We start from the raw sequence: 24,605 nt of genomic DNA, 5'->3' as shown, positions 1-24,605 counted from the left end.
AATGCCAAGATTAGGTCTCTGAATGCCAGTGAATGTGAGTACAGTGCTCAGATGTCTAAGTGACATCGAAACCACATACCATCCATCTCAGTCATAGATAGCAACCAGCTCCGTACCAGCGTGTTACATACAAAATGCAATTTTATTAACCTTCATGCCTCCATTCATATTAATATACATGTATATGTTTGAACTTATTTTAATTTCACAGCTCCATCCATATGAAAAATACAGAGAAAAAGGCAAAACACTGACTGGATACTTAAACAACTCTTGGAGAAAAGAAAAGCGTAACAGAAAAAAAGGACACCTGTTCTTGAAGTTTTGAAAAATATCAGGATTAAAAATTTTTCTTTTACAGATGTGGAATTCCATGAGCAGAATCTCCCTTTTGAAGCGATGCTGAGCAATATCACATTTTTTTTAAACGGTAAGAATGAAAAGATTTTTAATATATTTACACTACACTCACTTTACATAAATACAGGAACAACGATTACTGTACGTAATATCAGCAAACTTGAAACATAGGCATTGGCTTCACTACTCAAAAATTTTCAAAACCAGGAAATCAAAAGCAGATGTTACACAGAAAGCAAAACAGCTATTGAACTGATAGAGAAGTGTAAGATCAGTATTCATTAACAAAGGCATCACTCTACAGCCACAGGATTTTCCTGTGAGTAAGTCTCCTCATTATCTTCCACGGAATCACTATGTTGAATTAATGTGATGAAACATCCAAAGGCCTTTGTAACTCAGTTTTGTTCCCCTTAGAGGAAGTGACTTATTGCAAGCAAAGTAATAATGCGTGCTATAAACAGCCTGTGAACGTGTTACGGGAGGATGCTGCATTTGACAAAATGGCATAAGGCTCAGTGCGAAAAGAAAAGTTCAACATTAGAGGTCCGACTTGCATATTGTTGTCTGTGCTTTTTCCAGAATTCATGGTTCCTCATTTGAAATTTATTAATTTGAGCACACATGTTGAAATCGAAAACTCTGCACAGAGCAGTTGATGTTACAAGTTTGTGATATGAGGCACTATTTATTATTATTGCATAACTTTGACCCTGGTTACCGTTACAAAATTATGCTTTAAAATGCGTAAAGAGATGCTGAAGGGAAATACAATACACCCTGTCTTGTCGAGACACCATCAAAATTCAAGTCTAATTGAATCTTTTCAAAAACTGTTGGATTAAGGCATGCAAAGTCATATACTGAATACGAGAGTACACGTGTTGTTGATATGTGCTTGATCAATATAATTTCTTGTCTGGGTATAGCAAAATAGCAACGCAGGGAATCGAGTACCTTGATACGCTTAATGTATATAAATAATTTGTTGATTATAGCAAACACTGGTTCAGCCTTGGGAATAAAAATGATTTGATCATGAACTTAGTTAACCACAAACCAAGAAAAAAAACTGTTATATAACATCACATACTATGATCATTTACATGATGAATACCATTAGCCCCATTTCACTGTATATCAAATTAGATAAATTACAGTCTCTGAAAAAGACTTTACATGTATAAATGTATTTCCTGCATCTACTAATCAAAAGCCCTATTTTTCCAATGTATATACAGGCTGTAGATCTTTGTAATAAGTTTGTCTTAAATCTTCACTATCACATATATTACAACATTTCAAAAGATCCTTTTTACAGAAAAAAAAGAGTTATATGCAATGACGAAGTGCCCCTCAATCATAAAATGTTATATACATTATATGGATGATAAAATATGATGATGATTATTCGTTTATAAATTGACATCTGAAATAAAAATAATTTGAAAATCATACTAATAAACAAACAAGGTGCTGATATGCTTTTGCCAAAATGATAATACAACTGGGCATAATCACATGTGCACAAACAATATACATAAATAATGATAACATATGTTACCATTTTCCATTACATCGAAGGGGTGTCACATAGATTGGGCGCATGTGTGGAAATGACTTCCTGGATTTGGTTACTGAAAGTGAGGATGTTGTATGTGAGAGTGTGTGTGTGTGTGTGTGTGTGTGTGTGTGTTTTCAAGGTGCTATTATCAAAAAGGTTATATTTCCTTTTACTGGCTTCGGTCCAATAAATGCATTTAGCAGCACTATCAAATAATATGGGTTGGCTTTGATACTCTGAGTTTATGTCTGCAGCTCTTATACGGTATGAAGAGCGCAGGAAATACTTGCAAAAATGTCTAATATGACTATAAAAAATAAAGATAATTAATTGAATTACTTTCATTAATGTTTTGTGATGCTCTTTATGAGATAAGATATTTCTTTCTGCCAATAACTGCATCTTCTAAAATGTAGACTCACTGTAATGTGTATGTACGTGTAAGTGTATTTTTATTTATGTACAGTGTTTGTATGCATGTGTGTGATTCCTCCGTTTTTCAGCATTTTTTTATATAACCAAATCTCAGGTAACAATCTTAACATATATCTGGTCTGAGGTGAGAACATCTCAAGTGACTGTCTGTATTTGGGACAAAATAAAATAAAATGATTTGGAGTAACTCGTTAACTGCGGCTGGGCTGCTTGCAGGTGCGAAACAGGAGACATAAATCAAATTAGAGCCTTGTGCTGGAGCTACAAACCAGTCAGTAACAGAGGGAGTCATGTGTACAGACTGAGGAGGCGGCCCAGCTGGACGCTTCTCCTTGGATATTGACATCAACAAACAGAACAAAGAGAAGGTCCGGCATTTCCTTCTCATCACTTTGTTCAGAATGTATTGCTCTTCTGTATATTGTACATCAGATACCACACTATCCCTGTAACACTGCAGCCGGTGTCAAGGTCAGCTTATGATCAAGTGCTGCCGTGCAAAACCACAACACAAATTCTTTTCACTGTCAAAACCAGCTGAGAAAACAGATCTGAATAATAAAACTGATCGATCGGGACAGAATGAAAGAGTCTGTAAGGTGCCTCTGTTTTTTTTTTTTTTGTTTTTTTTTTTTTTTTTTTTCACATACTGGAAATCTCCTCTGATTATTTCAAAGTTCACTGTACATGAGGGGTTGTATTTTCTGAGTCAAACATAAGCAAAGCAGGCATTTAAAAAAAAAAAGCAAGATTCAACAAACAAAACGTTGAAAGTATATTTATCCTTTAAGATTGCACTTTACTGATTGCTAATCACAGCACAAAATCCACCAAAGATTTTTTTTTTAAAGAAAATGCTTTCAAGAGGCTCAACATAAAGAGTAGCACTGATGAGATTTGGGGTAATCCGGCCCTGTGGGTGGGTCGGAAATGGTGTGTCTCTTTGCTGGTGTGATGATATGCATGTTTTCATTGTTTGAAATAAAGCAATGAATACAGAAACAGAGGATGTGTTGATGAGGTTGATCCATTCAGGTTGTGGCTATTTGATTCAATGTCGTTTATGGTTTGCTGGCTATGGGATGAGTGAAAGTCCAGCCCTCTTTCAGCTTCTATATGGGATGCCTCGAACACGACAGCAGGCTCCAGCAGGCAAAAGGAACCATCTGTGATGAAATGGCGTCCTCTGTTGGTCACAAATCTGACTCACAGGGAGGCATGGCGCAACAATACTGCCTGTGGCTCCAACTCCTGTAGGCCCAAATCCTTTTTCCTGTGATCCAGTCCAGGCCTGACTTCTCTCTGCTTCTTTAGAGCTCACACAGGAAATCCATTCCGTACAATGGGGTCTTTCACATTATGAGTGCTGGAAAAGCAGCCATTTGAACAACAATGAAAAGAAAGATACCAAAAAAAGAGACAGTTGCGATTGCATTTTTTTTTTGTCCGAATAAAGAGTGCGAGTTCATCTTAAAAATCTAAGTGAAACATTTACGAACAGTGCTGTAAAAGACAGTTCCCTATTATACTCCAAACAACGACGATAAAAGATCCTGCCGTCTATTCCTTACAAGCCAAAGAGGATCCAGAAGAGACCCTGTTTTGTGCTCCACAAGCTCTGTGCACCTCTCCATCATCTCTTCTTACGACGGATGACAGTGTGTGTGTACGTGTATGTGTGTGTGTTTGTGTGGGTATATGAGCGTGTGTGCGTCCAGGCCAGCTGAATAACATTCATAGGGAGATCCTGCTCCCCCGGCTGCCTGTGTGTATATGTGTGTGTGTGTGTGTCTGTTTCCATTGATCTCTCTCTCTCTCTCTTTATTTCTATCTGTCTGATTCACACCAGCATGTGTCTCCGTCGGTGCAGGGCCAAGTGGTCAGATCTGGAGAAGCTGCGGTCACAGTCTGCACACTTGAAGGGCTTGACCCCCGTGTGTTTTCTGTAATGCCTCGTCAGCTCGTCAGAGCGGGCAAACTTCCACGTGCAGCCGTCCCAGGTGCATTTGTATGGCTTTTCCCCTGGAGACGAAAAAACACAGCACACACTCAATAGCTTGTAGATCATAATTTCATTACCATCACTGGCTACTTACAGTAACATATTCAGAGGAACTCGGCTAGTGGCCATACTCTGACCTTGATGCTTTTTAACTGATGATATGTCTCACAAAGACTTTCTATATAATGAATTATATGAATAACGCTAAGCCATTATGGCATATTTAAATATCATATAAAAACAAAAATTCAGCTTTGTATGATTATAATATTTTACAAGGTCAAACATTACAACTGCTATCTGTTTTGCATGAAAGCCCATAATAAGTCCAATGAACAGCACCATTGCTTTCTGTTTCCATAATACACTGAGAGTGCGGTCATAACATACCTTTATGATAGTTCACTGTCTAAGGTCTAACCAGTGTGTGTGCATGTTTATGTGTGCTTTTTTAAAATCTACACAATATGTATACATTACATGTTTGCTGGCCATTTTTGAATGCACGCTACACTAATTACATTTTTGGATACATTTTTCCTACCATTTCAGGCACCTAGCTGTTCTAGTCATTCATTTCTGAGCAGTATAAAAACCAACTAGTAGACTCTTGAAACTTTGTTTGAATTGTATGATCTATCACAGTTGTTACATATCACTGAATGGTAATACAGTGAAGGTGCAGATTGATTTGAGAGTCTGAACTTTATACTGAGCCTTTTTAAAGGTAAACTAATATTCAGCTTTTAGTCTGACACTAAATGAGAGTCTTTTTTGTCTTCTATTCTCTTTTACAGCATTTATGTTCTATCTTTCTCCTGCTGTGTCTTTCCTGCTGCTCTGTTGTTGTTGTGTGTAACTTCTTTTTGCCAACTCATTTATTTTCTGTATGTAAAGCATCTTTAAATACCTTTAAAAGCGCCACATAAAAGCTTGTATGAAAATTAATGAATGGCTGGTATGGTAGAAAAAAGTAGATTCAAATTTCTAAAACACGGAGTGGCCCAGGGGTTAAGACGCCCACTATGAACTGCAACATCCCTTGATTGCGTCCAGCTGGGGACCTTTGTTGCAAGTTGGTTGTCTATTTAAAACAGGGCAACATGCTCCTTTAAGTCTCTATGTTATAAATTGGCACAATAGCAACATACTGGATAAAAATTTGTAACTGCAGTCTGTTGCACTTTTGTTGATGCTAGACAATAAACAAGTAGTTGATTTCTTGTTTACAGGACTGTCTGCAAAAATATACTATAAAGATTTAGCAACATACAGTTATGATGTAGAATGGAATTGGGACGGTACTGAAGACAATTATAAGTATTTTTGCCAGCAGGTGGCAGTGCAGCCTTGCAATAGAGTAACTAAGGCAGTAGATGAGGTAAGAAGGCTGGTATTCTTATTGCTCCCATATTTTCATCAATCAAAGCTGGAAGCTGTTTTATTTCTCAATGTTATTCAATGAGGTTAATGACTGCTGAGTTATTTCTTCTGGCATGACATTTCCTCTCCAATAAGTGGTCAATATCATTTTGATTAAGTAATTTGTCACAGTTTGTCACTGCTTATAGCCCTATAGAAAAGTGTGTTTGTGCTTTTGCGTGCATGTCTGACATGACTGTTTATGTGTGTATTTACAGTGTACTATCATATCTTATCATGTGCATAATGTTGTAAACAAGCACACAAAGGAAACCCAAGAATGAACAAAAAGAAGGTAGGGTTGTGGTAGATGGTCAACAGTTTATGTCTCACCAGTGACTGTCGACTGTGAAACAGTGAGCACCTTTCACACAGCAATAAACATGTGACTGCTTTACACACAGCAGATTGGCAAGAAAGAGATACAGTAGAAAGAGAAAACAAGAACATCTCTGTTTACTGGAGGGGTGGAGTAATATCTGTGGGATATATTTAACAGGGTTCTGTCAGCAGTGGTGGAGAGAAGACACTTTTCTTTGAAGTCTCAGATTGCAACTTGTGTTTAGAGTTGCACAGTTACAAAGGTGACACATCAGCATGTCAACATAACTGTTCCATTTGACTATGTAAGGTGTAATAAGTGGAGGAGAGAAAGTTCTGTAATTCACTGACAATCATACTTGTTGTATTTTCTGTTGTCATTTGTGACACAACCAAGGTCTTACTGAACCAATAATTAGAAATCCTCTTTGAACAAGACTGTGCCATGGCTATACTTCCTTTTAAATGTCTACTACATTACTATATGATCTACTACTATTTACTATTTAGGTTGTGATTTTGGGCTGTGGTTAACAAGATATGAATGTTGTATCAATATCAGTATATGCCTTTAAGCAGGCAATTAATTGAATTCTTTATTGTCTATTTCTTTGCATTGACCTTTAACCTGTTAAACCAGATTTAAAATTAACTATCAGTTCCTTAAAACAACATTATATGACTATTTTACCTTAAAATAACAGCCTCAAAATCATTTTGATGGTACACTGACTTGTAATAGGGAGAATGGCGCCTCTTTCATTCCTACTCCATGCCCCAAACTCCTGGTCTTGCACTATGTATCTTTGCAATCAACCGTGAGAAATAGTGGCTACCTGGCTAGTAGTTCCTGCTGCTGCTGCTTCATATTAAAAACTTTCCACTAACAAACTAATTGAAGGCTTTTTTGCGAAGAACTTATAGGAAATTAAATATGTTTATAACGGAGTTAGCGGAGCTTCGTTAGCAGTGCTGTTCTTGAATAAAAACAAGTCGACACAACAAGATTTGGAGATATTTGGAGCTACTTGTTCAGCGGATCAGTTAGAAACACTGCAGAGAGGAAGAGTACAAGCAGAAACAGCTATAGTGAGATGTTTGACGAAGAAGTGCAGACGACAGGCTCTTAGTGCATTTTCAGCAAACAGCACATCTCTAACAGGTAGCATAACCAACTTATTTTACCTTGCAGCGAGGGTACCGCACTATTGTAACATGAGGGAACCCTATTTGAAGGGGAACAGACTTTAACACTGTTGTGACATCCCTCGCTGTGCTTCTGTCTGATCTTATTTCTGTGATTGTCAACATCTGAACCTACAGCAGCTGTGTGCTAAAATGTAGTTGCTAACAGCTAGAGTTATACTGACCGACTTAGATTACGATCCGCATCATCTTCACACACCGCGGAAAATACAGTCCGGTGGCTGCTAGTATGTATCTTAGTTCTGTTGATAACAATATAGTTTCATACTGGAGAGATAACAAGTGATTGTAATTCACCAAAGGGCCTATCAGATGAGTCAACTGTCACTTATTAACTGCACCCATCCGCATGTACCCATAGAAATGTTTTCTTCAGAAGTAATCCGATAACCACTGAAAGCGATCAGGAAACAGTAAAAAAAGGCTGATATTTGAAAATACAAACAGGAACACAGGAGAGAAATTTCAGGCACATCGGTGCAACCAATGAAAATGTTTAGTCGCACTTGACAGGTTTTTGGGCGTCCTTTTATCAATAGAATTAAATGCACCAGCGTCCTGTTATTATTACTTGTTGCAGCAGAGGCTGCTGTTGCTGCTGCTCAGCCCAGCTCAGCAGGTGTTACGTAGTCTTGCTTTAAAGTAACTTAAACTCAAAGGTTGTTTTAAGTGCAGCACTAGAACAATATGACCTTGATTATATATTTATCAGCGAGTAAGAAGAGTGGGGTCACAAAATCACAGTGTTTAAAACATATACACTCAGACCTACTGACCTGTATGTGTCCTCCGATGTGCTTTTAAATGGGAGCTTTTGGTGTACACCTTATTGCAGCCCTCAAAGTCACATCTGTGGATTCTTCTCTTTTTGGAATCTGGTGACTCTGACCTCCGGGGGCGTCGTATGCTGTCAATACTGAATGGGGACATGGAACTGCAACAGAAGAATAAGAATCAAGATAAAAGAATTATTGGATTGTGATACTACTGTACAGTATATACTAATTCTAAGCAGGTTCGACAATGTGTTCAAGCTGGAGAAGTGGGAAAAGTACACTCAAAACATTCAGCATGCATATTTTTAAAGTCTTGAAATTGTGAGTGTGCAGTTGTGTTTCATGTACACTATTCTCCCATATTACAATGCACAGAGGAAATTGAAGAGCTACTCACACTTGATTAAAATTAACACAGAAACAGCAAAACATTTTTACAATAATGTTAAAAAAACATCAAAAAAAATGTTTTATTGGAGCTGTTTCATCACCAGTTTTTTCAACAGTGGCATTGTAAAGTTGCAGTTTGACTATGATTTGCTGTTTGTATAAAACTGTTGATTTCTTGTTTACAGGACTGACTGCAAAAATATACTATAACGATTAAGCAACATACAGCTATTATGTAGAATGGAATTGGGACGGTACTGAAAACAATTATAAGTATTTTTGCCAGCAGGTGGCAGTGCAGCCTTGCAATAGAGTAACTAAGGCAGTAGATGAGGTAAGAAGGCTGGTATTCTTATTGCTCCCATACTTTCATCAATCAAAGGTGGAACTGTTTTATTTCTAAATGTTGTTCAATGAGGTTAACGACTGATCATCGTTCAATTCTGGCATGACGTTTCCTCTTCAATAAGTGGTCAATATCACTTTTGATTATGTAATTTGTCACAGTTTGTCACTGCTTTTAGCCCTGTAGCAAAGTGTGCTATGTGTGTATTTACAGAGTATTATCATATCTGTGGTAAATCTGCGCATGTGCATAATGTTGTAAACAAACACACAAAGGAAACCAAAGAAGGAACAAAAAGAAGGTAGGGTTGTGGTAGACGGTCAACAGTTTATGTCACACCAGTGACTGTCGACTGTGAAACAGTGAGCACCTTTCACACAGCAATAAACATGTGACTGCTGCACACACAGCAGATTGGCAAGAAAGAGATACAGTAGAAAGAGAAAACAAGAACATCTCTGTTTACTGGAGGGGTGGAGTAATATCTGTGGGATATATTTAACAGGGTTCTGTCAGCAGCGGTGGAGAGTAGACACTTTTCTTTGAGGTCTCAGTGTCTCTGCTGTGAATATTGAAAAACAGGTACGAGGGTGAAAGGGGAAAGAGGAAGGAGGAAGAGTTAGAGAGGAACAGTTACAATCGTGTTAGAGGGATTTGAAAGAGGAGGAGGCTGCCAGACAGGCCTTTCAGTGAACTGTCTCCACCACACACAAACCACTTCCTGTCTCTCTCTCTCTCTCTCTCTGTCTTTTAGCAAGGCATAGTTTGTCAAATGCAGATTCAAAGAAACACATACAATCAAATCACACACAAATACACAGAAAACACACACAGATCACCTGTTGCTCTTGGCTCACTGCCAATCTGAAGCTGTACAGGAAATGAGCACACGGGTCAGATATGAAGTTGAACTCCAAACTCCCTCTCAATTCTCTTTCTCGCTCACTCGCTCGCTCTATCAACAGTGTGTCTATAAGTTCTGACATTCGTGTGCTGCAACATGATGTAAAAAACTGAACATTTACACAAAGATGTGTATTCATAAAATTAAAGAGCACTGTTCAGTTTTCATTAGAAATGATTGATGAGTGTTGGAGCTATTTCAATGGTGGCCATTGGGTGGCGCTGTGGGTAGCCATGGTAGTCCAGTGTTTCCCCTATAATTGTACAGGCCTGGTGGGCCGCCAGGACAAAAAAAATTATTTTTTTAATGCCAAATGCCCATTCATTTAGAAATCAATAGCATTTGGGGGCGTCTCTGTTCAGTGCTGTTCCGAAACGTGAGTCAGCCTCTGTGTCGTTGCCTGGGAAACTCTTGGTAGCATAGCTCCTTTAAAGAATAGGGCAGTGCGTAATGTGTGTGCCTAGCAAGTGAGTGGTTGAGCATGTGCTAGCAGCAGAAAAGTGGCAGTGAATGCGATCGGAGCAGAGGAAAAGGTTAGCAGTAAGTTGTCAATCTAGCAGTAAATGTACAGTACAGACTACAGTGTGTCGGTTAATAAATGCTGCAGCTTCTCAAGACAAAGAAAAGTCATGTCTATTGTTTCCCCAACTGTTCGAAAAGGGCTCCAAGTAAGCAACAATGGGTGAGCCTAACCTGACACCTGACGAGGCTAAACAGAGAAAGGAGAAATGTGTGGCTGCTGAGTCCCTCCCAAGTTTTGCTCAGCAAACCACCCAAAAGCAGTCAACCTAGGGGAAACACTGTAGTCTACTTATAAGTGTAGGACAAATTGATACAGATGTGGCGCAAAGCAAAGTCTATGATTTTTGATCGTGAGGCAGGGTAAAGGTGGAATGTTTATTTTGAGAGATGTACTTTTTATAGTTTGAGAATAAATGGATTGGCATATCCGACTTTAAGTTTTTGGCTTTTGACAATTTCTGGTGACAACAGAGGATCAAAAAAGTCAACAATAAGTACGTCAACAATAAGTCCAAAACCTTCCTCTGTATTATGTTATGTGCAGCAATGTTAAAGAGGCCATAATAAACCCCTTTTCCACAAGTTAACACAGTTCTCTGGGGTCTTAATAAAATGTATCTGACAAGCTACAGTCAAAATACCACAAGGATCAAGCACCACAACAGCCTTCTCATCCTGTCTAAGCAGCGCTGTTCTTAACAGCCGGTTTGAGGTCCTATCCCACCAACCTCAACCCCCTCTTTTGCAGGGTGTGCTGGCTACCATGGCAACTGTTGAGCGTGAACCCAAGAGAAACGTGGCTGCCAGACAAAACATAGCGGTGGAGCAAACACACCAAACACCCTGCGTTACCCGTACAAGTTTGACCACGGGATCATTTGTGTTTATTCGCATCAAACAGCCAGTGAGCAGCAGCAGGCGCCGACTAGTCCCAACTAGCGCAGTGACGTTACTGAAGCTCAGCCTGAATTAATCCAAAATAAACTTAGATTTTGCTGTGATTTAATTGCAATAAACGGAGCAAATGGATGCCAAAATAACTACATCAAGATGCCGAATTGTAAAAAGTCTGAATTCATGCTTTGTCAGGTCTGTCCCAAAATTTTCACGCAAACCTTTAAAGACTGTGTTGAAAAGAAAAGTGCAACTTAAGGGGACTGCATGTATTTTCTGGAAAGATACACCAGGGGGCGTCCACAAGACCGTGTACAAAGCTGTTTATACATGAGTGCGGAGAGAGGCTTTGAAACAAACAAAGCCCTCCTACAAGACCATTTTGGCAATGAAACAAAGATCACAGCAGCTTATATGGAAAAAGTCCTCAACTGGCCTGCTGTTCAGGCTGAAAATGTTTCCTTGCTTTGGGATTATGCTTTATTCCTATGTGGATGCAACAACGCAATGTCTGATTTGCAGGACATGAGAGAACTTGACATGTCTGCTAATCTCAAGGTTATCAATTCCAAATTTTGCTTTTAAACTGAGGGAACAATTCAGAAGCATCGCATGTGATATTCGTGAAAAACAAAAGCGCAAACCAAACTTCAATGACGTTGTGTACTTTGTGGAACATCAAGTCAAGCTCCTGCCTGATCCAATTTTTTGGGGGGGGGGGATTTTTGGGATATTCAAACCACAGAAAGAGGGATGTATATCAAAAGGGATGTTTATATAGTAAAATCAAAATTGAAATGAGACAACTTCACTAAAAATGTCTGTGCCATTAACAAACTACAACACAAGGAGACAAAAAAACCACACAGAAAAGCGACATCAATTGTTTACTCTGTTTACAACGTCACTCTCTGGATGAATGTCAACAATTGGCCAAAAACAAACATAGTGAAAAAATCATCTTTTTAAAGGAAAAAGGAGCTTGGTGTCTCAACACTGGGCATTTGAGCAAGAATTGTGATAAGCTCATAATCCTGTGAAAAGTGTAAACAGAAACAAAAATAGACAGTCAGCGAACACCAATGGCATATACTCCAGTGAACCTGAACCAACTGTAAACAACACACTTGTGTCAACTCAAGCCTTTGGAAGCCAAACAGGGGCTGGTAGCAATGGAATACCCCCAATTCTTCCAGTTCAGATGAAAGCAAGACAAGGGAACAAAGTGACTCAGAGCTACATGTTTTTAGACAATGGGTCAAGATCTACATTCTGCTCTGAAGCTCTGATTCGAAAGCTGAACCTGACCAGGAAAAGATTGATTTGATTTGATTTGATTTGATTTATTGAACAGGACAGTGTGCAGTATTAAGCATAAATGATGCACTGCACCGGAGTTAGCTTGAAGCTAATTTGCATCCGTAGTCCATTATAATCAAAACATACAACAGCACAACAACAAACAGTACAAAGCAAAAACAAACAAACAAACAAACAAAAACACAAAAAACACCCTATACAAAATACAAAGCGACACACAACAGCACATCACATACACCCACAATGTCAATTAAAAATTAATAATGTAAACTAGGCTCAATGGTCACACAGCTGATTCATCTTTAATTGATTTTTTAATTTGGCCTTGAATTCATTGATAGAACTACAGTTCCTCACATAATCAGGTAGGGCATTCCACTGAGTGGTGGCTTTCACACAGAAAGCTGAATGCCCAAATGCAGTGCGACGATATCAAAGATATGTTTGTTAACAATGAGTTTGTTAACAATGAGCCCAAAGACATCAGTGTCAACATACATTGTGCATTGTTAACATACATTCTACATTGTTAACACGAAATATCTAGCCATAATTGAAAAAGGTACTACAGTCTTCCAAATGTTTTCACACAAAAAACGATGCAGATGAGTACAAAAAAACATCATCAAAAGGGAAACCCTCAGAAAGTGGCCCTACCTTGATCACATTGACATCCCTGAAATCCATGCTGAAGTAGAGTTGTTAAATGGTACAAACGCTTCAAAGTTGCTGGAACCATGGAGGTTGTTAACAGCCAAGGCAAGGGACCCTTTGCCATTAAAACCCTACTGGGGTGGGTTGTTAGTGGCTCATGTGGGGATTGGAAAGGCAACTTTAATGATGACGGCTGTCATTTTGCCATTGTAAATAGATTATCTATTGAATCACTTGAGTAGCTATTGGAGTAGCAGTACGAACATGATTTCAGTGAAAGAGTTGCTGAGGACAAAGAAGAAATGTCAAGAGGAGGCAAGATTCATTGAAATTATGGAGCAATCTGTGAAGTTGCAAGATGGACATTACAGTTTAAAACCGCCATTCAAAAACAAAGAGGTTACAATGCCAAACAACTGATGTGTTGCTCAACAGCGTCTCATCGGAATAACAGAAAAATGGAAAGGGATGAAAAATTCCACCACGAGTAACACAGAATTTCTTGAGGACATCATCAACAATGGTTACACTGAAATGGTCCCACAGGATGAATTGTGTTGTGATGAGGACAATGTGTTTTACATTCCTCATCATGGGGTTTACCACCCATGCAAAGGCAAGTTGTGGGTTGTTTTTGACTATGGCACCATTCAAGGACCTCCTTGAATGATCAAGTTCTGCCCGAACCTTACAAGTTCAATAATAGTGCTCCTAAGATTCTGACAAGAACTCATTGCCTTTATGTCTGGTATAAAATCCATGTTTTACTTAGTCAAAGTGACAGGGGAAGACAAGGACATTATTCGATTCAATTGGTGGAGGGAATTTGACCAACAAAGTTGCAGAATACAGTATGACTGTACACCTATTTGGAGTACTGTCGTCTCCCAGCCATGCTTGCTACGCTTTGATGAGGACTGTAGATGACCACCAGGGCAGCTTTCCAGATGAAGTGATTGACAATGTGCATATAAATTTCTATGTGGATGACTGCCTGAAAAGCTCACCATCTGTGGAGAAAGCAGTACAGATTGTTAATGACCTTTGTGACCTTTGCCAGAAAGGAGGCTTTCATCTTACACAGTGGATTAGCAACAGTCGTGAATTCCTGCAAGCAATTCCTGAGAAGGACCACTCTAAAAATGTGAGTGAGCTCAATTTAGACAGAGAAAAAGGTTTGGGGCTCCAATGGTGTATGGAAAGACACCAAAGAAAGGACACCTTCAACTTCCACATGGACTGCAAGGAACAGATAGAAGTCAACAGGGGATTTTATGAGTTGTCAGCTCAGTGTATGATACCTTAAGGTATCTTGCATCAATTACTCTTCCAGCTGAGCAGATTTTACAAGTTGTGCAGAAAGAACTATGGATGCAATAGAGAAATTCTGCATGTCCTAAGACAACAATAGATCAATTGGTTGAGTGACCTGAAAGTGCTTTCAGTGTTCTGAGGGAGCAGGTGCTTGAAACCACATAACTTTGGACCACCTGTCCACACCCAGTTGCACCACTTTGCTGATGCCAGTGAAGGGTATGGCACGATAACATACCTGAGGTTACAGAATGAACCAGGTGATGTACATGTTTCTTTCCCTCTTGGAATAGTGACACCACTTAAACTTGAACTAAACACATCCCTCATTTGGAGCTCACTGCCGTCTTGGCTGATCTGGTAGACAAGATGGTAAATGCAGTATTACAGCTTCAATTGGAAGAACCCTGTTTCTGGACTGACACCAGCACAGTCTTTAAATATATCAATAATGAGAACAAGAGATTGCAAACATTAGTGTGCTAACAGAATAGCTCACATTAGGGAGGCATCAAACCCAGCACAATGGCAGTATACCCACATGACAAAATCATGAGTTTAGAGAACTGACGGTCCACAAGCTTCTGAACAACAAGACATGGTTATGGGTCCAGAATTTTTGTGGAAAGTGAAGCAAACATGGATGCACTGCAAGGTAGAGTCCTGTATTGATGAAGGTGATCCAGAGGTCAAAAAGGAGATCTGTACAAGTGTACAGAACAGCAGTGCAACCAGTCATCTCAGTTGCATGGATATTGAAAGTAAAGAAGGCTCTATTGGAATTGAATCAAAAAAGGAAGCATCTTCTGTTGGATGCCCCTGCGGATCTCAATTACATTGACCTGAAGATGTTGAAAGCCAGAGGCTCAGTGGGACGAGGTTTGACAACTGACACCTTGTCAATAGCAGAAAATGCTATTATCCAGTTCTGGCAAAAGGAAATATTAAACAGTGAGATTTTTGTACTGTTGTCCTGAAAACTTGTTCTACAACCCTATTCTAGGAGATGGACTGCTAAGAGTAGGCAGAAGGCTGTCCAGGACTGCAATGCCAGAGAACAGCAAACACCCAATCATCCTGTCAAAAGATCAGCACATCCACCTGTTAATTCTCAAGCATGTTCATGAACAGATAAGGCATCGCGGGAGAAATTGCATCCTCTCTAGGTTGAGAGAAAGGTATTGGATCACTCACGCCAATGCAGCCGCAAGAAAAATCTTGTCTTGTTGTTCAGAAAGTTGTGCTTTTGTTCAAAAAGTTGTGCTTTTTGCAAGCATCACAAAGGAAAAAATGTGTGATGAAAAGATGGCAGACCTCCCCAAAGAGAGAACAACTCCAGACTTGCCTCCATTGACCAACTTGGGGGTGGATTACTTTGGGCCCATTGAGGTAAAGCAAGGATGTTCCTACTGTATGCAAAACGTTATGGAGTCTTCTTTTTGTTCTTTTGATGTACTTTGAAAATGAATGGATTGGCATATCTGACTTTAAGTTTTTGGCTTTTTGACAATTTTTGGTGACAACAGAGAATCCAAAGCACCCATACTGGAAGTACGCCATCTACACTGGAGCCACACATACATTACTAACCAAAACAAACAGTGCGTCAACAATGAGACTAGTGGGGCATCTACTGATCTAACAACTGGAGAAATCTAGACTAGCATCTCAAATCTGGGGAACTGTAGGCCTGTGTGTGTGTGTGTGTGTGTGTGTGTGTATGTGTGTGTGTGTGTGTGTGTGTGTGTGTGTGTGTGTGTGTGTGTGTGTGTGTGTGTGTGCGTGCATGAGTGTGTGTGTGTGTGTGTGTGTGTGTCCAAGGGAGTGAAAAGGGAGAGGAAGGATTTATAGTGGAAACACTCTGAGCTCAGACATCTAGCAGATGAGGCGGATGTTTACATTCTGACTTCATCCATGAAGTGACTCCATGATTATGATATAATTTAGGAAGGTCTGAGAGCTATGGCTTCCAAAACAAAGAATGAACAACGACTCATTACTCATCATAAATTAATTAATTAATTTAATGCAGTATAACTTTTTCCTCTGCTGGTGATAATTCCACCGTCATTGCTGCTTCATCTCAAAAATCGGATTCCAGATTTCTGTTTCAGTCACCTTCTGGTATTTATAGGAAGTTCAAATTGCGAGACAAGCAAATGATTGAGTGATATCCAATCATTGCAGAAACACAGCTGTTACACACCAGCACTAACCAATAAAACAAAGGTATAAGGTTACAAAATTCAAAATCCACTTATATGACATTTCAATGATCCCTGTGAGGAAATCAGGTCACTGCAGAGAAGTAATGGGATTCAATGAGAGAAAATAAAATTAAAGAATTAAAAACAGTATATTTAGTAACATATATAGCGATAAAAATTTAAATATGAACAACTGCAAGCTTATATAAATGGAAGTAGTGCTAAAAGTATTAGCTGATGAATCAATTAGTTCGATAATCAGTTAATTGTTCAAAAATACAATTTTTTCTGATTTCAGCTTGTGCCAATGTGAGGGTTTTCTATTTTTCTCTGTTTTATATCACTGTGGTAAACATTTTAGAGGTTTGGACTGCTGGTCGGAAGAAATTTATAGGACAATTATTGATTAATCGAAAAGAAAAAAAAAGTAATCAACAGATTAGTTGGTTGCAGCCCTCAATGCAAGCAGGAATTTCAAGATTTTTTCCATATTGCCATTTTCATGTTCAAAAGCCTCATACCTTATCTTCTGAACATCTCCAGCGTGGTCATTTTAATGCTTCTCTGTAGGTTGAGAAAATTCCGCAACTACTGCTTAGAAAGATGCTATTAGCAGTGTTAAGTTGCTATTTATGTTAGCAAGCTAACTGTATGTGCAAATGTAAAAAGATCACTTTGTTCATTCTTGTTCAATTACTGCATTTAAACCAGCAAAATCCACAATTCACAACTAGAGATTGGCCAGTTCACACGTATTTATCATTAGAACAGTTAAGCTTAGGGGTTGTCCTTTGATCGCTGGTTCAGCTGAATAACCGTCTTAATTAATGAGACAATGACAAAAGTGTTAAAATCAATAGAAAACAATAAACACAAAGCCGTGAGAAGGGTGTATTTGTTCATATAACAACACATCTCTCTGATCTTTAATACTGTATCTCCTGCTATATGTATTGTAGCTGCTGTGTGAGAATCAATTTGTTGTATTTTCTCATGTGAGCCCAGAGGCAAACTCACACTGCCTTGAACCCTGTGTCACCACGGCATCATGGCTGCGTGAATGTGTCTGTTTGTGTCTCACAAAGCTGCAGAGAGAAATAGGAAGTACAGCTGAGAACAATTTCAAACAAGAGCTGACCTCTGTTTTAGTTCCTTTGTTTCCCCTTTTTTTCCCCTGTCTTGCGCTGCTCTCCGCAAGTACAACAGAAAGACAGAGATACACAGAGAGAGATGGCGTATGTGTGTATGTGTGTCACCTGTAACAGGGGTTTCCCACATTATAAACACCTCGCTGTAAGCATATTTTTCTGACTTCTCATAGGAAACCAGGTCATAATGACAGACCGTTCAACACAGCAACAAGGCTCTTATAACAGACCTAGAAGTAGATTTTTCAAGAAAACAGGAAAGAGTGTCTGTGTGTGTGGTGTGTGTGTGGTGTGTGTGTGTGTGTGTGTGTGTGGGTGTGTGTGTGTGTGTGTGTGTGTGTGTGTGTGTATGTGTGCACGCGTGTGTGTGCTGGAAGACTGCCCATTAGGCATTGCTGTACCTGTCCGAGGATACCACTGTACCCCTCACCTCACCCTCCTCTCCTCCCTTCCCTCCACCTGCTCTGCTCCGTGGCCCCCAGGTCCTTGGGGACCAGCCAGACTTCAGCAGAGACAACAAGCCCCTGCCCCCATCACACACACACACACACACACACACACACACACACACACACACCTTCTATCCTCTCCTCTCTCTCCTTCTCTCTTTCACTCACACTCTCCCACAATAGCCTATCCATTGGTCCCCAGGGAAACGCATGAATATGGAGGAGGATGCCCAAGAAGCACATGACACACACACACTCTCTCTCTTCTCTCTCTATCTCACTCTCTCCTTTCACTCATTTATTTATGTATGGATACCTGGATTGGAAGCTGCAGGCACTCCCATCCTCCGCCCTTACACTTCTCCCCTCTGATGCTCTCCGGATGACTGCTTGTGTAAATGTGGATACTAAATTACATAAAGCAGTTCTTTCTACACTCTCTTCTGTTTAAATGAAAAGAAACACAACAGACTGATATGTTTCAAAGTAGTGCTGTTGTCGGCTTCTGTTCCAGTGCAGATGTCCACAGAGCGCATGTGTTGTGTCAATACAGAATGCACATTCTTCCTCTATGTGGCAAAACCTGCATGTAACTCAAGAAGACTACAGACTGCTTTGTTTTACACAGATAAACATGCAAGTCTGTGTTCCTGTTGACAATGGCTGACCTCCTTCTGGAACCAGCTGTTCTGTCCACTGTGCAGAAACACGTGCATGCATACAGTGCTAACGCATATACACCCAAGGATTAATAGTCACAGACGCGCACACATACTTATTCACACGCATAGTCCCACACACACACACACACAAGGAGTGCAGTTTCCACACAGCACAGTCTGCACTTTGCACACAGAGAAGTGAGTGTGGGCAGGCCCTGGCAGGGCATTGCTAAGCCTGGCTGGTGATTTATCTCCATAGTGAAAGCTTGGGCAGTGAAAGGTTGGGTCCTGCCAACCTCTGTTCTCCTCTGACCACCCGGTGCCCACGTGTGGCACTCAGGGGCACGCCTGTCCCTTTCAATAACCTGCATCGAAACCTGAGTCCTCCAGTGAGTCTATGTGTATGTGTGTCTTCTCTAAAACATGGCAACCTCTGCTTGTACCACTGCACAAGCACACTAGAAACTAGTTTTTACCACAATTTTTTCACACAGTGCCACCACAATAATCCATTTAGTTTCATAACTGTAGATGTTCACACTGCCAGCAGCACACAAACAACCAATACAATGTCTTGCACCCCATATGCTAAGCCATTTGAGGTAAGGCTACCGTTGTGCTCAGCCTTATTAATGTTCCTACATCATTAGCAGGATTCTCACGCAGTCCTGGAATACTTTCCTTACAGTTAGTCTAAATAACAGTCCTATGGGCATTGACTTGAGTCTGGCCAGGCTGCTAGTTATGACTGGTCTTGGTTTATGGGCGGCAGGGGAGGAGGGCAGGGCCAAGCCAAATGTTTCTCTGCATCTGATTTCCTGCTTATGATCAGGATACTGTAAGCTGTCATCCACTGGAGGGGGAAGTCTTTTCACTCATCACAGATGGACTGGCACCACAGGAGTTGTGATGTCTGTAGGCCGAACAGGGCATAAAGTATGTCTGAGGCATATAGATGCGCACCCACGCAGAATCATCCAAATGTGGAAACGCAGTTACAAAACCACACAGAAATGCATTACTAGGTCTCAAACTAGTTTTATATGTAAATGATATTGGGGAGGGGAATATTTTAGACATTTGTACTCTGAACTCTGCAGTGGCTGTCAGTTTTTTACATTGTACTTTTTCAATTTGTGCAATCAGTTTATATCTACTTTATAAACTTGCACTTTTAATTTATTATTCCTCCTCGAATAGTCAACTCCTCTTTAAATTTGAAAATTTCTTTAGAATTTATAGACAAAAAACCATGATATGACAAATAGAAAAAGAACAAAAGGCACTACCAGCACTGCAGGAGGATGACTTTTAAGATATTAACATACTAGTACAGTGCCCATTCAAAATGTGCCTGTTCAGACTGGGTGATTGCCTCTGGCTGCTACTTCAAAGCATAGAAAAATTAATACTAATACTAATTAATGATGTAAGGTGTGAACATATTTCACACATATGTTACTGTAATGGTAAATAAATGTTCTTGTCTCATTTTAAGTAGCCTAAAATAAGGGCTGCATTTAAAAATAAAATCATGTGCATCCTAAAATAAAGAGAACTGCTGCTGATGATCTGCTAAACATGCTGCTAACCCTACACTTTCTGTCTAGACATGGGGTAAGAGTGTCCATTCTTCATGAAAAGCTCTTCCTGACATGCTGGAGTCAGTCAGCAGAGCCCTGATGCTCCGCCCTGGCCCTGCACAGAGCAGAGCGGCTCACTGATCACTGGTTTATTCAAAGTTTATTAATATTAAACGTATCACGTGTGCAAATTGCTCCAAATTCGACACTGCTCTCCCTTGGGTCCCCAGCCATACACCCGCCAAGTGTGGAGTTGATCGGATGTACAGTTCAAGAGATACATGAAGGACAAACATACAGAGATTCCTTCCTTTAGTAGAGATATTTTACTCAAAAAAAACAATTGCAATTATGTAGCTTAGGAGAGCCAATATTTCATACTTCTTCCATGTTGATTTTTTTGTATGTTGTAGGTGAGTAACATGCTGCTCTTAAACATTTTTTTTTTGAATGAACAGTAACATTGTAATGTTATGCTTTACAGCTAGTAACGCGATGTAAAGTTAGTTTGAGAAAAACTAACAGTGGAACAAACTAAAATCAACCAACAGAGAGGAGTGTAAGGATCAAGACTGTATTATCCAAACAATCTTTCTGTGACAAGACTGAACAAAAAAAGAGACACATGGAGTTTTTAGGGTCAGTGAAGAAGAAAAAGTCAGTATGGAGATTCAACATTTCCCACACACACGTGCTGATCATAATACTCACTCTTGTACAGCGCGGGCTATAGACAGCGCCGTGGAGCCGGTCTCATTAACACTGTCCAAGGTCACGTTTGGCAGGTCGTCGTCATCACTGTCACTTTTGATCTGCCTTGGCGACAGGCCGTTGGGGTCTGTATGTGCTGTGAGGACGGGATACAGACACGGGAGTCAGACACATGATACTGGAACCGGCACTGGAAACGTATAAGGCATATCACATTGTGTGTTTTGGAAAGTGTTTCCAATTGTAATGAGGTAATTAGCTGCATATTGTCATTTCATTCATCATTTTTCAGGATAAATTGAAAATAATTTTTCAGAAAAGTTTTTTTTTGTTGTTGTTTTTGGCATCCACATTAAATCTGCAATTATTTAACGTATGTATGTATATAGCTGTGTGTGTTTGTGTTTGTGTGTGTGTGTGTAGTTGGCCTCAATGCAGGCATTTCCAGTCAGGAGCTGTCAATCAAACTGAATTCTCAACTTGAGGACAGAACAGCCAAGCATGATACTGTGCCCAGTAGTCACATACTCACAGAGAAGCATGAAAATACACACACACGTATGCATGCGCAAATACACACACACACACACACACACAAACACACGCACACACACATTCTTTATCAGCGTCCAACCATTGAGATAAGGGGCTGGGTGTATTGTTGTGTGGGCGTTGTTGTGTGTGTGTGTGTGTGTGTGTGTGTGTGTGTTAATACTGAATATGTCCAGGTTAAAAGTATGTGTGCATGCATGAGTGCACTCAGTTCTGTTTCCCCTACATGTGCAACTGACAGAGAATCATATTCATGATAATGATAAAGTATCCCATAAAAGGCCTGTAGACAACATAAGAACTGAAGTTTGTACATTTGCTACTGTATTTGCACAGTAAGAAAAAAAATGCTGAACGTTTGACTGGCCGGTATACTATTAGCCATGACCCCCTGAGCCATTGAGCACAGTGGTCTCTGTCTCTTCCACTGCATGACAAAGTTACATCTATTCCTCAAGTTGTGACAACTTCTCCCCTGGTAAACTCATTGGTTATATTGCCAGAGCCTGCAGCCATTCTGCCCTCTCTGTCTCCATGGACACCGGCTGCGTACATCCTGTATCACTCAAGAGATGAATGTCAGAAAAATTAAGACCTGCTGGAGACTACTTGTCAAAGAAAAGTTGCTGGAAATCTACCATACTGGATTAAAAATTGATTAAGTAATACAGTAATTCAGAAAAAATATATAATTAAGAATATACACCATGATAGAAACTACATAAAAACTATTCTTGTTTCTGAAGAGTTAATCATCACAAACACTGAATACATTTGAACATATTGTCCAGTGAGTTCTGCAATCTCCGCCTTCTGTATGCCCAGTGCTTTTAAAAGCTATCAGGATTTCACCTCCTCTGCCCACTCAGCTGAGACTGTAGCCATAATGGCACACAATAATGGTATAGAGTAAGGAGCAGGAATGGTGTTATTACTTTAGGGAGGGGGGGCACAGAAATAATGCTGTAACTCTGTTGGAGCTTTTGCTTTTAAAGGTTTCTAACTGTTGTCGTCGACTACATGCAGTGGTCACCAGCCTGCCTACCCTATGGAAAACCTGTAATTAGTTAGAAATGCATCGTGTGTTGGAAAGGGGTATTTTGAGCAAGGGACACAAAGGAGGAGTGGTGGAGAGGTGGGCAGAGCACCGGATTTCTTTCTTTCTCTCCTGTTGTTTCCAGTCAAGCCCTGTTTCCATGGCAACCTCCTGCCGGAGACAGGGAGACAGCAGTGAAAGGAAGGGTACCCGCCCTCTCTTAAAGAGGATGGCCAACCTGTGTGTGTGTGTGTGTGTGTGTGTGCGTGTGCACGTGGGTGTGTGGATGTGAGTGCAAGTGTTTTTGTATCTACAGTATGTTGAAAGCCTCAGTATGACTGAGACTTGCATCACTGCACATGGTTGTTGGGTTTCTATCAAGTCAAACAAGGTAACTCTTGATCCTCACATTAAACTTCTTATTGGGGGAAAGGGGCTTTCAGGTGACTCCCCTGATGTCAACAACCTATTTGTTTAGCCAAGGTGGTATCAAAATATCTACTCATATGCAAACAGATCATTATTTCTCATTTGAATTTGACTGTAGGACTTTTATTGAAAATGTTCACATTAAGTCACACTAAATGCAATAAATAGCTAAGTGTTCTGTTTGTCTACTGGTTGCTATCTTATTAAAAGTGACTGTATCCACCACACCCAACATTCAGAATTCATTCATCCTATCTCCTTTGTGTTTGGTGCCTTCAAAACTGGACAGAGCTCATGCTGGACACGTTGTGTATGTGCGTGCACGTGTTTGTTTAAGTGCCACCCATCTTCAATATCCATCCACACCCTCTTATGCAAGTCTTGTTTTTCCTGTCCTTCCTTCTTTCCTTTCCTCTCCTTGAGAGCAGACATCCAGAGTTTAAAAACGCCCATCTCTGAGGACCACCCCACCCAGCCGGCCAAGTGTCTGTCTGAGCACATGCTCTAATTACACATCTCTGTTTGTTTGCTTGTATGTACGTGCACGGGTGTGAGTTAAAAATCTAAGTGTGTCCATCCTGCAGGGAGTGACAAGAAGCAACCTCTTTTATAACTAACAGTTGCCCTGTGTATGGTTCAGAGTTGGACAGGAACACCTACTGTAGGTTTACTCCCAGTGGTTGGCAGTAAAACCACACCCAGAGAGAAAACCAATAACACAGTTCTAGGCAAGGTCTAATATTCAAAATGCCCCAGATGTTTGCCCCTTGATAGAAGGAAAGGTAACTAGTGTGGCCCTGGTAACCTGGAGACCAGAGGCTATTTAAGACAGCTGAGCAAAATGTCTTTCAGTTAAAGATGGAAAAGCCTTTCAACCTGCGAACCTCATCTTCAATCTGAAGGGGAAGCATTGTCGCCTGAGGGGCCGTCTCTAAAAGCATGTACACACACACGAACACACACACACACACTGCCTTCACAGTGTTGTGTCTGCGAGTTCTTTGACTAAAGACAGCACAGGACATCTGTGCAGACAGATATACCACTATAAACAGCTTGTCACTGGGATATATCAATTCCACATCACACAGGTATCACAGCCACTTCTTAATTTCCAGCATGGACCATATGTGGCATCAATTGTTTTTGACCCAGAAACTGCCAAAATAGACATGGATAATTCCTGAAAAGGTTCCCAATTAAAGTTTTAGGGTGTTTCATTCTTTTAAGGGCTTTTAATAAACTGCATTGTGATAGTTGACAACTGAAAATTCAACATATATCTGTTTTATCTTAGTGCATAGATAATTTATTTCTAATTGAAATTTCTCAGTAGGTGGAGCAACTTCCTATTAAAGCTGGAGGCCAGAGCTTCTTGGAAAGCACATCAGACAGCTT

At 40.1% G+C, this 24,605-nt stretch overlaps 1 protein-coding gene across 1 annotated transcript in view; it reads right to left on the bottom strand.

Annotated features, from left to right (window-relative positions):
• Positions 1-123: 123 nt before the first annotated feature.
• The window catches only part of klf12b (Kruppel like factor 12b), a 45,519-nt gene continuing 21,037 nt past the window's right edge, over positions 124-24,605 (bottom strand). Inside the window, exons 3-5 of the mRNA XM_067604601.1 lie at positions 21,191-21,352; positions 8,087-8,244; positions 124-4,381 (exon numbers count right to left, since the gene is read on the bottom strand). Of these exons, the coding sequence (XP_067460702.1) occupies positions 4,200-4,381; positions 8,087-8,244; positions 21,191-21,352 (502 nt within the window). The 3' untranslated portion in view covers positions 124-4,199. The remainder of the gene's footprint in view (positions 4,382-8,086; positions 8,245-21,190; positions 21,353-24,605) is intronic.

The sequence above is a fragment of the Thunnus thynnus genome, chromosome 11 (assembly GCF_963924715.1).
Source record: "Thunnus thynnus chromosome 11, fThuThy2.1, whole genome shotgun sequence".
Taxonomy (NCBI): domain Eukaryota; kingdom Metazoa; phylum Chordata; class Actinopteri; order Scombriformes; family Scombridae; genus Thunnus; species Thunnus thynnus.
Note: the sequence above shows the minus strand (reverse complement) of the source record. Positions and strands in the feature narration are given on the sequence as shown.